The sequence below is a fragment of the Lontra canadensis genome, unplaced genomic scaffold (genome assembly GCF_010015895.1).
Source record: "Lontra canadensis isolate GAN:19392208 unplaced genomic scaffold, GSC_riverotter_1.0 scaffold4, whole genome shotgun sequence".
Taxonomy (NCBI): domain Eukaryota; kingdom Metazoa; phylum Chordata; class Mammalia; order Carnivora; family Mustelidae; genus Lontra; species Lontra canadensis.
In genome coordinates, this window is record NW_022630998.1 from 34,400,811 (window position 1) to 34,417,680 (window position 16,870).

Sequence of the window (16,870 nt, forward strand, 5' to 3'; positions counted from 1 at the left end):
CTTCCCAAACTCAACAGCCAAGAAACAGATAATCATGTCAAAAAATGGGCAGAGGACATGAATAGCCACTTTCTCCAAAAAAGACGTACAAATGGCTAACAGACACGTGAAAAAGTGTTCATCATCTTTAGCCATCAGGGAAATTCAAATCAAAACCCCACTGAGATACCACCTTACATCAGTCAGAATGACAAAAATTGACAAGGCAAGAAACAACAAGTGTTGGAGAGGTTATGGAGAAAGGGGAGCCATCTTACACTGTTGGTGGGAATGCAAATTGATGCAGCCGCTTTGGAAAACAGTTGGGAGATTCCTCAAAAACTTAAAAATAGAGCTACCCTATTGCACTACTGGGTATTTCCCCCAAGATACAGGTGTATTTTAAAGGACCACCCATATCCCATTGTTCATAGCAACATTGTCCACAATAGCCAAACTGTGGAAAGAGCTGAGATGCCCTTCAACAGATGAATGGATAAAGAAGATGTGGTTCATATATACAATTGAATATTACTCAGCCATCAGAAAGGATGAATACCCAACTTTGGCATCAACATGGGTGGAACTGGAGGAGATTATGCTAAGTGAAATAAGTCAAGCAGAGAAAGTACTATCATATGGTTTCACTTATTTGTGGAACATAAGGAATAGCATGGAGGACATTAGGAGAAGGATGATAATGAAGGTGGGAAATCAGAGGGGGAGACGATCCATGAGAGACTATGGACTCAAGGAAACAAACTGAGGGTTTTGGGGGAGGGTGGGGAGATGGAGTAGCCCAGGGATGGGCATTAAGGAGGACATGTATTGCATGGAGCACTGGGTGTTATACTCAAACAATGAATCGTGGCGCACTACATCAAAAACTAATGATGTACTCTATGGTGACTAACATAATAAATTTTTTTAAAAACTGAATGTCACTTTTATATAACAACTAATTGTGTTGAATTCCTTTCTAAAAGCTCAGTCTTATCCATGAACATATTATCCATAGTTATTTTATAGTCCATGTGAAATTTTTTATTTTATCCCCATTATCTAGCTTTTTTTTACTTGTATTTTTTTCTTGATTTGTAGTCACATCATTGTGTCTTTTCTTATATGCATATTTTAAAAAGTTTTTATTGAAGTAATATATAATGTACATGTGGCAGAAGCAAATGACTTTATCAGGGAATTTTCATGAAATGAATATACATATATAATGAGTAGTCAGATTAAGAAACAGATAATGCACATCTATTTCAGAAGCCCCTCTTGCCACTTTCCATATAATAACCTGTTTTTCTTTTGAAATGGAAACTGAATACTTAGCCTTAATGACACTGTATTTTCTTTCTTCCCTTCTTTGTACAACATTGTTGAACTAATTTGAAGCTTTGGTTGTTGGGTTTCAGATTGCTTGTGGAATTATTACTAGGTAAGGATATCAAAAATCTGATTCACTTTATCACATCAGTTATCGATTGAGATTAAAAGTTGGGCTTTAGTTTAGCATCTTATTCCCTAAAAGACTTGCTTTTATTTATTTACTTAATTAAATTTATTTATTTTTAAGACTCCCAGCTTTTAAACTAAAGACTGGGAGAGTTAGTAGGAATTTTGCTTTTTGGTGGATCTGATCTTTTTGTTTGTATGTTTTTGTGAATCTACTGAAAGCTGTGCTCAGATTATAGGCCTCTCAGACTCCTGTTAGGTAATAGCAGGTGTATTTAGGGAAAAGCAATTGCAAATCTCAGACGGATTTCTAGGTTTACTACTTCTGGGTCTTGCCTGCATACTTCATCACTGTTATTTTAGCTTGTTAGTGCCTTGAGATGTGTTTCATGATTTCTCCCTAGCTTTCCTAGTTCTCACTAGAAGGGTTTGTTTCACATTGTCTATCTTATTACTGGAAGCAGAACTCTATTATCCTATATTACCTATTTTTTAAAAGTGACCTTTAAAGTCCTTTTATATTTATAATGACATTTTTTGTCACTGGAGTTTGGGACTTCTTTTAAGCATCTATAATTGTCATTGATTAAAGTTGTTTCAGTGTTTTCCAAACAGTATATCATGGTAAAAATGAAGTAGTTGTACAAGAGCTTCATGATACCTTTGTAAATTCTCAAATATGAGACACTCTCTTCTTGGAGGAGATTTTAGGGGTAAACTTCTCTTTATATTTGGCAACTCAGGATATTTGATTTGAGGTAAATTAGTGTTTTCTGTTATGTGGTTTTTCTAGGAAGAAAATTTCTTAATAAAAGCTGTGGTAATAGCTATTATTTGAGTGTTTAATAGGCATGAGGCACTAAGTGCCTCCACTAACATTATCAGTCTTTATAAATACTTTTATGATATAGATACTGCTTTTATTCCCATTCACAGATGGGTAAATTAAGACAAGGAGAGGTCAAGTAATTTGCCAGCCAGCACTATTATGGAAGTGGTGTGATGTGGTATATACCCATTTTGGTTGTGTACACCTGGCTTCCATTCTGTTTGGGCTGTTGTCCGTTCTTATGGATTGAAAACCTGTGAAAATATAGCCAGCAGCTCAGATGTATATTATTGGAGATTGGTTCCCATTCTGTGTGGAAGCCTTACCTCATTCATTAACCTCATGAACATGTCAGTCCTTTATTTATTAATTCATCAAGCAATGCAAATGTCTTATTCAAATAATATAATTGAACTTTAATAAAGTGTGTTAATAATGAAGGAGAAGTGGAATGAATAAATGCTTAGTGATTAGCTTTTTATGTGCATTTGAGAATTTTGCTAGTTAGATTGTGTCAACACAGCAGTTCATCATATATCAGTTTCAGGTAGTGTTTGAACATTTGTTTGATTAAAGTTGACTAAGGATTGTAGGAGAGTGGTCATGCTTAGAGAATGTGATTATTTGGGTATCATTTTATTAATTTATTAATGCACATAATAGAATCAGTTTGGCCTGGAACTTCATAAAGGAAAGTCACTCAAGTCTGGCCTTGAGTAACAGTGTATTTCTTCCTATAAGTGGGCTGAGATGATCTCTGAAAATGGTTCGCTGTTTATATGACCCAGATAACTGTACAAAATCATGTAAAGCAAGAGGGTCAAATCTTTGAGTTCTCCCTGCCACACTGAGAGGATTCTTACTGAAAAAGAGCAGACTGTTCCTAAATCAGAACAGGAGGTTTCATAGAAAAAAAGATATCCTCGTAAAAACTGAAGAAACAAAAACTTAGGCCCAGGAGTAAATTCTGCATAAAATAAATGCAAATAAAAGTAAAAAAAAATAAAAAGACAAAAGTATATCTCATTTATAGTCTTTTTTTTTTCTTCAAAGGACTGGCAGACAAGTACAGTTGACCCTTGAACAACACAGATTTGAATGGTGCAGGTCACGTATACATAGATTTTTTTCAATAAATATAGTATAGTACTATAAATGTATTTTCTCTTATGATTTTCTTAGCATTTTCTTTTCTCTAGTTAACATTTTAAGAATTTAGTGTGTTACATATAAATATATATGTATATATACAAATATATATATGTATATATACAAATATATATATACAAAGTATATATATATATGTATATTACAAAGTATATGTTAATCAGTTATTTATTAGTAAGGCTTCCATTAACAGTAGGCTATTAATAGTTAAATTTTTGGGGAGTCAAAAGTTATGCTCAGATTTTCAGCTATGTTGGGGTTAGCCCCTAAATCTGTGTTCAAGGATCAACTATAGTTTATTTTGAATTATGCATTCAAAGGAAAATGATAATGTTGTAATTTATGGTTTATATTTGAAGGTGAGTATTTAAAAAAACTTCTTTGGTTTCCACAGAGTATAAATTTTGTGGTTTTTTTCTGTTTGGAGACGTTCTTAAGATTTTTTTATTATGGATTTTAAAAACATTCAGATAATATTATGCTTACTTCTAAAAAACCTAATAGTAATAGTTCTGTTGAGTATTTTGAGTGATATTTAAGTCGAGTTAAGTGAAGATTGTATATTACTGTACACACTTAACAAAGTAAAAGTACTTCAGTAAGTGATATTAACCTATAACATTTAAGATCACTTCTTTTATTATTGTAACAATGAATAAATATATATAAATAGCTTTTAAATGATTTATTGATTTGGGGCACCTGGGTGACTCTGTCAGTTCAGTATGTGATTTCCTTTTTTTTTTTTTAAGGTTTTATTTATTTATTTGACAGAGAGAGATCATAAGTAGGCAGAAAGGCAGGCAGAGAGAGAGGGGGAAGCAGGCTCCCTGCTCAGCAGAGAGCCCAATGTGGGGCTCGATCCCAGTACCTTGAGATCATGATCTGAGCTGAAGGCAGAGGCTTAACCCACTGAACCACCCAGGCTCCTCAAGTGTGTGATTCTTGATCTCAGCTGAGGTCTCAATCTTAGTGTCGTAAGTTAAAGCCTTATGTTGGACTCCACTCTGGTCATGGAGCTTACTTAAAAAAAAAAAAAAAGAAAGAAAAAGAACTTACTGATTTTTTTTTCTCCTTAATTTTATTTAATAGAACTTTTAATTTTACAATAATGTAGATTCACGTGCTGTTTTAGGAATACAGAGAGGTCTGGTGTAACCTATGCTTGTTTTCCTCCAGTGGCAACATCTTACAAAACTAGTAAGGTATTACAACGAAGATAGTGACATTCGTACAGTCCAGATTCAGAATATTTCCATCACAGAGATCCTTCGTGTTGCCATTGCATCTCTGAAACTACTTCATTCCCTTTGCTTGACCTTGCCCCTCTGAACCCCCAGCAACTACTAATTGATTCTCTATCTCTATAATGTTGTCATTTCAAGAATGGTATACAAATGTAATAATAAAATATGTAATCTTTTAGGATTTTTCTCACTCATCATACTTATCTTGAGATTAATTGGATTTGTTGTATATATCATTATTTGTTTCTTTTTATTTCTGAGTGGCATTCCATGGCATAAATGTTTAACCATTTTATTTACCATTCGTTTAACCATTCATCCATTGAAGGACATCTGGGTTGTTTCCATTTTGGCTACTAGGAATAAAGCTGTTATGAATACTTGTTAACAGGTTTTTGTATGAGTATAAATTTCTATTTCCCAGGGATAAATGCCCAGAGGTGCAATTACTGGTATGGTAATTACAAGTTTAGTTTCGTAAGAAATTGCCAAACTGCGAGTGGCTATAACCTTTTAGAGATACCACCAGTGTATGAATGATCAGTTTCCTCTGTGTTCTCACTATCATTTGGTGTTGTCACTATATTTTCCTATCATTTTGATATGTGTGTAGTGTAGTCATTTTGATATGCTGTAGGTTTAATTTGTGCTTTCCTAGAAGGTAATGAAGTTTTATTTTTTCATGTGCTTTTTGCCATACGTTCTTCAGTGAATTTATTTGTTGAAGTCTGTATTAGTTTGCTAGTACTGCTGTAAGAAAATACCAAACTGGGTGGCTTGATGGACAGATATTTATTTCTCACGTTCTCACAGTTCTTCCAGGAGACTGGAAGTTCAAGATCAAGGTGTTGGCAAGTTTGGTTTCTCCTGAGGTGTCTCTCTTTGGCTTGCAGATGGCTCTCTTCTCACTGGGTATTCAAATGGTTTTTTCTCTGTGCCACCATTGGCGTCTCTCTTTCTTCTTATATGGACACCAGTGCTTGTTGGATTAGGGTGCCACCCAGATGGTCTCAGTTAAACTTAATGACCTTTTTTTAAAGGCCCTAGTTTGTCATATAGTCACTTTGAGAATGAGGGCTTCAACATGTGAATTTGGAGAGTGAAATGTACAGTTCAGTCCTTAAAAATACCTTTTGCTCTTTTTTAAATTGAATTTTTTTTTTCTGGTTGAGTTTTGGGAGTTGTCTTTATATTCTGGATACTAGTTCTTTATCATACGTGTGGTTGCAGATATTTCTGTCAGTCTAGAATTTTTTTATTCTTCATAAGAGGGTTTTTCATGGAGCAAGAATTTTTTAACTTTGATGAGATCCAGTTTATTTTTTTTAAAAGATTTTATTTATCCATTTGACAGAGAGGGATCACAAGTAGGCAGAGAGGCAGGCAGAGAGAGAGAGGGGGAAGCAGGCTTCCTGCTGAGCAAAGAGCCTAATGTGGAGCTCTATCCAAGGACCCTGGGATCATGATCTGAGCAGAAGGCAGAGGCTCTAACCCTCTGAGCCCCAGATGCCCCGAGATCCAGTTTATTAATGTTCTCTTTTATGGACTGTGCTTTTGGTGTCAAGTTTAAAAACTCTTTACTTAGTTATATAACTGTTTTAAAAACTTTTCTATCATATTGAAGTAAAAATGATTAGAGATCACAAATTATACATTTAGTTTTCTTAGGAGGAATTTGTGAATGTGTAGAAAGAGAATTCACTTAGAAATAAGGGTAGGTCAATCATGAACAAAAGAAAATATTGGGAGATGGTTCTTCATTAGAATTCCTCATTTTTGAAGCTCTTTTTAGTAAAGGCATTTGTAGGTTTTGTTTTAGACTATCTTTTAAGAATGTTTGCATAGCAAGAAGCCATGAAGAAGAGGGAGATTCTTTCTCTCCCTGGACAGGTTTTCTTATCTGGTGACATCATTATCTGCTTGGTTATCCAGGCTGGGAATGGAGACATCCTGTTTAAGTGGTCCCATTTCATCCTTCACATTCACTCATTGCATCCTATTGGTTTTAACTTCTAAGAAGTTCTTCAACTTATTTCACATTTTTATCCTCATCACTAATCACTCTGATTCATTAACAAATCCTCTCCAGTGTCATTTCTATCATGCTGCTTTCCAGATTTTTATCTTTGTCTTTAGTTTTCAGATGTTTGACTTAATATGTCTTATTATGGATTTCTTTGTATATATCTTGCTTAGAGTTTACTTACCTTATTCAGTCTGTATTTTTATTTCTTTTGCCAAGTAATATTTTGTCATCCATTATTTCTTGGAGTACTCTTTCAGCCCCACCCTTTGTCTTCTTTATTTCCAAGATTGAGATGACAAAAGATGTTACTTTGTTATAGTTCCACAAGTCCCCTGAAGTTCTGAGGGTTTTTTTTTTGGTGTGAGGGAGGATGTTTTTCTTTTTCTTTGTTGTTAGTCTGTTTTTGCACTGTTGTTCAGAATGGGCAATTTCTTTTATTATGGTTCAAGTCACTGATGGTTTCCTTGTCTCCTTAACACTGCTTTTGATCTCAGTCATTGTTTAATTTTGACTCTTATATTTTTCACTTATAACATTTCTGTTTGGTCTTTTTTTATATATATATATTTTTTTTCCTCAAGACTTTGTAAGTCTTTGCTAAGACCTTCTATTTTTCCTTTTATTTCAGTGGTGTTCCTCATTTTCCATTGAAGCATTTTTATGATGGCTGATGTAAAATCTTAATCAGATATTTCTAATATTCCTGTTGTAATGTTGGCATCTACTGGTTATCATTTTTCTTCCACCTTTATGTCTTCCTTGTTCTTGGAATGATGAGTAATTTTTATTGAAACCTGAACATTTTGAATATTATGAGATTATACATTTTATTCAGAGCTTCTGTTTTATTTTTTATTTATTTTTTTAAAGAGTTTATTTTATTTATTTGACAGTCGGAGGTCACAAGCAGGCAGAGAGGCAGGCACAGAGAGAGAGGGGGAAGCAGGCTACCTGCGGAGCAGAGAGCCCCATGTGGGGCTCGATCCCAGGACCCTGGGACCATGACCCGAGCCAAAGGCAGAGGGTTTAATCCACTGAGCCGCCCAGGCACCCCCAGATCTTCTGTTTTAGCTGGGTTTGTTTGATAACACTCCATTAGGGAAAGGTGGAGTGCATGCTCCCTCATTACTTCCAGGTCGTGGTAGAAGTCCAGTTTCCCCATTTAGCCTCCATTGACACCCCAGGGAGGTTGTCTTCACTGTTACTGTGGCTGAATATGGGATTTCAGGCTCCCCAGTAATTTTGTCCTGATAGCTCTTAGGCTGGGAGGGATAGAAATGTCTCATTGCTGGTCTACATGTTTCCTCCACTAGTGTCATTGTTACCACTGGGTGGTGGTGCTATAAATCTTGAGTGTCCACTGAGTATTTTTTCTTAGACTAGCTCAGTGGGGAGGGATAATGTTCTTTTTTTTTTTTTTTTTAAGATTTTATTTATTTGACAGAGAATAAGCATAAGCAGGGGGAGCGGCAGAGGGAGAGGGAGAAGCAGGCTCCGTGCCGAGCAGGGAGCAGGACATGGGTCTCCATCCTAGGACCCTGGGATCATGACCCAAGCTGAAGGCAGTCACTTGAACGACTGAGCCACCCACGTGCCCCAGGGTCACTTTGTTCTTGATGGGTAGACTTAGATATGCAAATTCTGCACTTTGTCTTCATTGACACCGTGGGGATGCCATGTTATCACCTGGGAATTAAAGTCTTGGCTATAGTGGCCTTTTCTGACATCATTCCAGTGGGATGATTGAGGCATCTCATTATAGCATGGGGCAGTTGGAAGTCTAGGTTCCCATGTCAGCCTTTGCTGATGGGGGTAGGAATGAAACCTTAGTTTTTTCTCTATTGGTAGCTACAGTAGAGTAGTTATTTTCTAAAAGATGTCTTGCTAGATTTTCTTTTACTTGGTCCTTTTGGCTTTGAGAGTAGGCTTTTGGAGGGTTTATCTGCGCTTGGTGTTTTTGGCACTCAGTTTCTCAGTCCTTGGTAAAATATGGTAAAAATGAAAACTCAAGGAACTTCTCTTGTTTCATTCTTTGGGTCCTGAGGTCCATATCCAGTCTTTCTTCTCCTCTCTGTCTTTCCTTACTTAAGATTATTTTTTATATAATGTCTCCAGTTTCTAGTTGTAGATAGAGGAATAGGGAAAAGTATATCTACTTCATCTTTTCAGAAGTAAAATGTGTGTTTCAGGTACTTAGTAACAAAAATTACCTCTAAGCAGCTCTTGAATTGGATCTAGGTAGAATTATTGTCTTTTAATGCTTTTTGTTTGTTTATTTTTAAGACTAAATGCCATTAGGCAGATTTTGACAGAGATAACAATGAATTCAAATTACAAAGTAATTTGTACAAAGCAAAAATATAGAATCAACCCTTGTGAATATACATTAAGTATCAAACTGAGTCTTTCTTGACAACACAGGGACATACTTAAACCCTAGTTTTTAACCTGTCAAGTTTTATTATGATTTCTTTTATGCATGCTGCAGTTGAAACAGTTCTCAGGTTTTAGGTAATCTTCTGTTATAGCTTTGTTAGAGTCTCATGGTCAAGTTTTGCCTTTAGTCAGCTATGGATATATCTATGAGGATTTAATATTTCAGAGGCCTACTATATAACAGAAAAGAAATATTATGTATAGCACTAAAGGACAGTTACATTGTTACAAAATGTGAGAAAAAGCAAGGCCTTTCTTTTATACAGGTAGCATAAGATTTTCAAATTCCTTTCAACAGTGGTATTTTACGATAAAATACTATCATGATTGTAGATGTTAAAAAAGAATGTTTTCTTTGTATTTCTTTCAGGATGATGGTTTAGAAGACAATGAAAAGAATTTTTATGAATCTGATGATGAACAGAAGGAAAAGACTGACCAAAGGAAGAAGCCATATACTATGGATCCAGACCATAGACTTTTAATTCGGAATACAAAGCCTTTGCTTCAGAGCAGGAATGCAGCGGTATGTTAAAACCCTTACAAGAAATAATTTATGGATTTTTTAAAACAGTTGTTGAAAGTATGTAAGTTCAGTGAACAATATTTCAGTGTGCTAAGGGAGCATTTGTTTATTTATTTGATCATATACCAAAAAAATCAGTTTTGATGAGATTACTTGTTTTGGTAGTTCTATTGGACTTCATTTACTTTTGTGGTTTTGTTAATTGGCTTTTCCTAATATATGAGCTTAATATGTTTCTCATTGGGTTGGAAGACTGCATATTTCTGTTACTTGGTTGTAGTTGAGAGTACTTAATGTGGTTTCAGTCCATATTATTCATGTGAACCTAATAAGAGTTTTTAAGAGACTAACATATAAAGAAAGTGTCTAGCATAATGCTGCATACCTAAAAAATTTTAACTGGTAGGAATAGCAGTTAAAAATCATTTTCATTTGTCTCCTGAGTTTGTTTTCTTTTGTTTTACATCTTTTTGGTTTAAATACACTTTATATTTCATTTATTTATGTGCACAATAAAAAATTAGGAAATAGGGACCAGCAAAACTTTAAAGAAATTAAAACATCATATTCCCATCACTCAGAAATCACTGTTATGTTTTGATGCATTTTCTTCCAGACCCTTTTTCTGCATAAATATACATATATTCACATGTGTGTTGATCTATACATACATATTCTTTAAACCAAGGTAAAAATCATACTGTACATAGTACTTTTTTAACCTTTTTTCCCTAGTCAGTCCTCTCTATTCAATAAAATTTCATCTCATTTAATACCAGTTTATTTTAAAGTATCTTTTATAAATAGGTAATCTAAACCAGTATGTATAGTACCTGGTTGTTACAGCTCTTAAACCTCCCAAGTCTTGTGGAATGTTCTTCAAGTTTTTCTCTTTGCTTACTTTATAGTGCTATTTAATTTTTTCTTCTGTGCTCTGTGTTACCTGTTAACTGGCAGTTATATCTAAACATTTGATGGAGTCAGGTAAAACATTTTCTCAATATTGTTAATTTAAAAACTGTTCTTAATGAATGGTTCTGTTCAACTATTAAAAACTTTGAAAATGTGAGTTATTTTAAGTTTTCCGATGCGTGCTGATTTAGAGCTTAGAGCTCTGTCTGTGTATCTTAGTAATTGGCAGAAGTTTTTATCTTATACCTGATAATTTAGTTTCTATATCATTATTAAATAACCATACACAGTAATAAAAAAATGCTATTTTACTAATGTTGTAAAACATGGTTATATTTCAGTGAGCCCAGCTTAGGCAGATTGTATTTAAGTAGCTGTAACTTGTCACCTAAAACTCTCTTTATAGTTGACTCACTGTTTATCTTTATCTTGGGAATTGATTTTATAGTCCAAATACTTACTGATCAAAAATGGTGAAACAAATAGAAGTAGTTTGTACTTTTTTCCCCAGTATGTTTTAATTCCGTACTTATTTGATATATACCAAATAGAGTAATTTACTTTTTGTCCCAATATATTTTGCTGTCCTACTAATTTGGTGCTGCTAAGTACATATAAAGATTGACTGTTGAAGGATTGTGAGTAGATTTCCGTCTTCTAGCCTGACTCACAGTTATAGGAGAAACTTTGAGAATTTTTTTCAGGAAACTTGGTCAGTGCTGTGTATTGATTTGGAGATAAGGGGCATTGTCAGCAGAGTGTGGGGAGGCTGTCCTAACTGTAGATAAGGCAAAAGTGGTAAGAGTAGTTAGGAATAGAAAAGTGCTTCTAGGATATACTTTATCATGAATGCACATAATTTACCTGTAGAGGACCCATCTATTTGTATATTTTAGTCATTTTGGATTTTGGAGATATGGGAGTTTCCCTCTTGGCTTTTACAAATTAGACTACAGATTTCAAGCTCTGGTTATGGAAGCAACTTGAAACTTTTAGATTTGTAAATACTAGGGGAAAAGAAGAGTATGTACGCCTTATGGGCTTGAGGGAGTGCCCTAATTAGTATAGTAGAAGAGATTACATACTGAGTGGCATCTAGAATCTTTAAAACATTGACATATATAGAAAGTACAGTTTATTTTTTTGCTAGTAGCATTGGACAATTTTTAATAGAAAAGGGCTTAATTTCTATAAAATACATTACAATTAAGTTTTACTTTCTTTTCTATTATATACTAATACTTATTAGCCAACTGTATACTTTAGTATTTGTAAAAATGACTATTACCTACTTGTAGATTAAGTCAGTCATAGAAATTTTATTTTATAAGATACTATTTTTAAAATTTTTTTAACATTTAAAAATTTTTATTTGAGAGAGAGCAAGTTGGAGAGAGAGAGAGAGAGAGAGATGGGGGAGAGGGAGGGGCAGAGAGAGAAGCAGACTCCCTGTTGAGCAGGGAGCCTGACATGGAACTTAGTCCCAGATCGTGACCTGGGCCAAAGGCAGATAGATGCCTAACCGACGGAACCACCCAGGTGCCCTTATTTTATAAGATTTTAAATTCAGGACAGTTTGTTCAATAATTACAGTGTATTTGTGGATCACAAGTGAAGAAATAAAATATCCTTAAGTTCCTCAATTGCCAAGTGATATCTGAAAGCTATAAATCAGCCTTGTAAAAAAAAAAGTACATCAATGGGCCAAGAAACAGTAAATTTGGGATGCTGTGAGCAGTATTTTTTTTTAAAGTGCTTTTAAAAAATAAATAAATAGAATAAAAACATTTTAAAAATGTTTCTTAGTTTTGGAAGGAACTCCTTTTATCTCAAGCACCCTCAGCTGCTGTATACTCTTTAAGTGTATATAAAACTACTGCCATATATTTGTTAGAACCTTATAGAACAAGCATAAGTAAAGTAGTATTAATGTTTTCTGAGCTAAAGTCAAGATGATATAACTACTGTAACTCTCTGCCTTTGTCACAGGTTAAACTGGATCACTTTTCAGTTTGGACTTTTGATCTCTGAATCTAAGTGTAGAGGCATGTGGGGGAAACATAGTTCTCTTATATTTTATGACAGAAGTTCTCATCACCCTTATAATGGCTTTGAAGCAAAGACTGTTTTTAAGGTTCTGCATTTTGAAAACAAAAGATTATTTCAAATGCTGTTGCTTTAGAGGAATTATTTTAGTAGAGTTCATTTAATTATAAATTTAATGTAGTGATTTTTAAAATTTTCAGCTTACTTGTTACTTTTTCAAAAGTATTTAGACTTCATTTGGAAAGGCATACTTACAACTTTTAAAATATTCCCAATCTCAGAGCAGCAGCAGCAGTGTTAGGAAGAGTATGGGGTTTGGAGTGTTATGTAAAGCTTTACTGCATACTGGCAGGCAGACTTTCGGTAGTTCATTCAACATCTGTTTTCTGATAACATCTATTTTCTTTCTCAATGATGTATTGGTTTCCTAGGGCTGTCATAGTAAATTACCACAAACCAGGTGAATTAGAACAACAGAAATGTATTTTCTCACTTTTTAGTGAGAAAGTGGAAGTCCAAAATCAAGTCATCAAAGGGTTTGTTCCTTCTGGTGGCTTTACGGGAGAAACTGCCTTTTGCTAGTTTATAGTGATTGCTTGCAATCTGCACTCAGTGGCTTATAGATTCATCACTCCAGTCTCTGCCTCCATCTTTACATTGCTTTCTTTAATGTGTCTGTGTGTATAATTTTCTTTATAAGGACACTTACTGGATTTAGGGCCCATCCTAATCCAGTGTGATCTCCTCTCCAGCATTACCTTAATAATATCTGCAAAGACTTTTATCCAGGTAAGGTCACATTCTTCAGGTAGACATGAATTCTTGGGAGGACACTGTTCAACCTGCTTCAAAGGGTAGTAGCATATTCCTCTTACTTAACAGGAATTTTATAGGAGTAAACAATATGTAAGAATGTACTTCAAAGCTGTAGAGTGCTCCCATGTTTATAGTTCTTATTGTTTTCTTGCTTTATCTTTTAGGTGGTTATGGCAGTTGCTCAGCTGTACTGGCACATATCACCAAAGTCTGAAGTTGGCATCATTTCGAAATCACTAGTGCGTTTACTTCGTAGTAATAGGTACGGCATGATTTTATTTGTTTCTTTTCTTTTGTGTGGTTTCAAAAGTAGTGTTTGAACAACTGTAATCTATCTTTCAGACATTTATTACATGACTGTTCTGTCTATAAGATTTCATACTTAAGGGGTCATCATACAAGCCTTTATACAGTTTATCTCTAAGTTGGTGATAAATATAAAATTTCTCTTAAACTCAAGCCCAAAGAGATTGAAAATATTTTGGCAATGTTTAAGATCAGATTTTTATTGTCGTTTTGTTTTCTCTGTTTTAAGAATTACAAAACAGTTTCAGCTATTTAGCTTACCCTGAATATTTTATAATTAGTTACTTTAAATTTAAAATTTCCTTCACTGAGTGCTTACTTCTGCTAATGGAGTTGGGGGGAAAAGATTACATGTAACAAGACCTTAGCGCCTCAGCTACTTAACTCTAGACTGACTTTTGCCATTCCTTAGTGATATCCTTTGTGCTTAAGACCTAAACACTTTTGTGTTTAGGGTTCTTTGTGTGTAAAGACCATGTCTTTATACATGGTCATTCTTTTCCTTTTTCTCAGTTCAGTAATTTTTTCTTTTCTGTAACTAGTTCAAAGGCTATCAGAAGGTTCTGGAATGCATTTTTCACGTGAAGCTTTATACCACATTAACTTCTACATTCATTTCTTAGATATTTGGACATAAAATAACACAGCCTTTTTTTTTTGTTTTTTAAATCTATTCATTCTGGTCAGAACTGAGTGACATGGTGATCATCTGATCAAGAGTTTATATAAATGCTATGATCATGTTTATTCTGTTAGCTCTAAGAACACCTTCCTTGCATGTGTTCAGAGCAGCTGTAGTTTTGGCTTTACATTTTAGGAATACAGTATTGTAAAATAGGTTTTAACTTTTCCACATGATGAATCAAATCTTATTTATTAGTTTATAGGAAAATGTGTTTAAAAAGAAGACATAAATACCTAAGATTTACTAAAAACTGTTTAATATTTGAGTTTAGTTTGAAACTTACTGCTTTTTTTTTTGGCTTAATATACTGTTTATATAAAGGTACTTACTTGGAAAATATATCCAATGAAAATTCTCCTTTCATTTTTAGGGAGGTACAGTATATTGTCCTACAGAATATAGCAACTATGTCAATTCAAAGAAAGGTATGTACATTATGAACACATAATTCAAGGGAGAAATGAATGCATTAAAACCATAAATGTATTTATATATTTCTTTTTATAATCTAGGGTATGTTTGAACCTTATCTGAAGAGTTTCTATGTTCGATCAACTGATCCAACTATGATCAAGACACTAAAGGTACACATGCTTTTATTTTTCAACTACCCTTAGTACATCTTTATTTCGAAGATACTGCTATAGCTTCTAGCATCTGTAAAATGGAGACCTGCATTTCCAGAAACACAGATACATTTAGGGATTTTCTTTATACTTTCTAAACTTTATTATTATATCCAGTTATAATAAATGCTGCTGCATCTTAATAATACTAAGTTTATACATGCTACCTGCACCTTGAATAATGCTTTGTACACTGGACAAGTAGATAATTTCAGCACTGTGTTTTTTAAGTGATATTATAGAGATTTGAATTGAGTATTGTGCAGGATAGAAAAATAGGGTTAAGTTTCTAGGATTTAGAAGAGACTTGTGGAAAAGTTGATGTTTGAGTGGATTTTAAAAGAATAATATTTTTGTGAAATTTTTTGTTCTTGTTGGTACATTGAATGGGAGGTGGTTGTAGGGTCTGAGTAGGAGAAGAGAGCAGTTTATGCTAACAGATTATGAAAGAGTGTTATGTTCAGGGAATAATAACTACACTAAAGAACATAGGGATATAAAGTTATGATAATTAAAACTGTGATATTTAGACAGAAAAATAAGTAGGATAGAAAAGAAAGCATGGAAACATCCCTGTATATGAAGATGTACTATATAATAGAGGAGACCTTATAAACCAATGTGGAAAGGATGGACTTTTCAGCATATATTGGGATGATTGGTTACTCACATGAAAACTGGGTTCAATCATAAGGAAATCTAATACACATCAAAATTGTAGGATATTTTAGAAAATAACTGGTTTGCAGTCATCAAAAATGTCAAGGTTGTGAAGGTCAGAAAAATACAGAGAAACTTTCAGGCCAAAGGAGACTAAAGATAAAACTGAATGTCTGATACTTGAATTGGATCCTTTTATTATGATTGAGATAATTAATGAAACTTAATGGAAGTGATGATTGCATGGAGGTATGCATAAGTGTTAATTTTCTTGATCCTATTGTGTTCTGTAGGACAATGTCCTTGTTTATAGGGAATATACACAGAAGTATTTGGGGATGATGTGGTGTCAGATTGGCAACTCTCAAACGATTCAGATCAAAATAGTTCTTTTTACCTTTTCTATATGTTTGAGATTTTTTTTTTTTTAATTATATAAAAATGAAAATGTTTTTAAGTGTCTGCCTTTGGCTCAGGTCATGATCCCAGGGTGCTGGGATAGAGTTCCACATCGGGCCCCTTGCTCAGCAGGAAGCCTGCTTCTCCCTCTGCCTGGTGCTCTGCCTGTTTGTACTCACTTGTTGTCTCTCTCTCTGACAAATAAATAAATAAAATCTTAAAAAATAATTAAAATGTTTTCATCAAAATAAAATGCAGAGTGACGCCGTGATCTGGGAAAAAGATATTCCCAGTACATATATATGAAAAATGATTAGTACTGAAAATATATATGGAACTTCTTTACAATCTGTCCCTTTTAATTGGAGTGTTTAGACCATTTATTTTATTTTATTTTTTTTTTAAGATTTTATTTATTTATGAGAGAGAGAGAGAGAGCGAGCACAGGCAGACAGAATGGCAGGCAGAGGCAGAGGGAGAAGCAGGCTCCCTGCAGAGCAAGGAGCCCGATGTGGGACTCGATCCCAGGACGCTGGGATCATGACCTGAGCCGAAGGCAGCTGCTTAACCAACTGAGCCACCCAGGCGTCCCTAGACCATTTATTTTTAATGTAATTTGTGATATGACTATGTGTATATATACATCACACATACATCTTGTGTTTTGTTTTCTATTTGTCTTGTCTGTTCTCTGTTGTTTTTTTTTTTTAAGATTTTATTTATTTATTTGACAGATAGAGATCACAAGT

At 34.1% G+C, this 16,870-nt stretch overlaps 1 protein-coding gene across 3 annotated transcripts in view; it reads left to right on the forward strand.

Moving 5' to 3' along the window:
- AP3B1 (adaptor related protein complex 3 subunit beta 1) overlaps positions 1 to 16,870 on the forward strand; it is a 277,679-nt gene that overhangs the window by 114,320 nt on the left and 146,489 nt on the right. For all 3 annotated transcript variants that reach the window (XM_032847913.1, XM_032847905.1, XM_032847915.1), the window contains exons 8-11: positions 9,516 to 9,671; positions 13,610 to 13,707; positions 14,807 to 14,861; positions 14,949 to 15,020. In XM_032847913.1, coding sequence (XP_032703804.1) covers positions 9,516 to 9,671; positions 13,610 to 13,707; positions 14,807 to 14,861; positions 14,949 to 15,020 — 381 coding nt within the window. The remainder of the gene's footprint in view (positions 1 to 9,515; positions 9,672 to 13,609; positions 13,708 to 14,806; positions 14,862 to 14,948; positions 15,021 to 16,870) is intronic.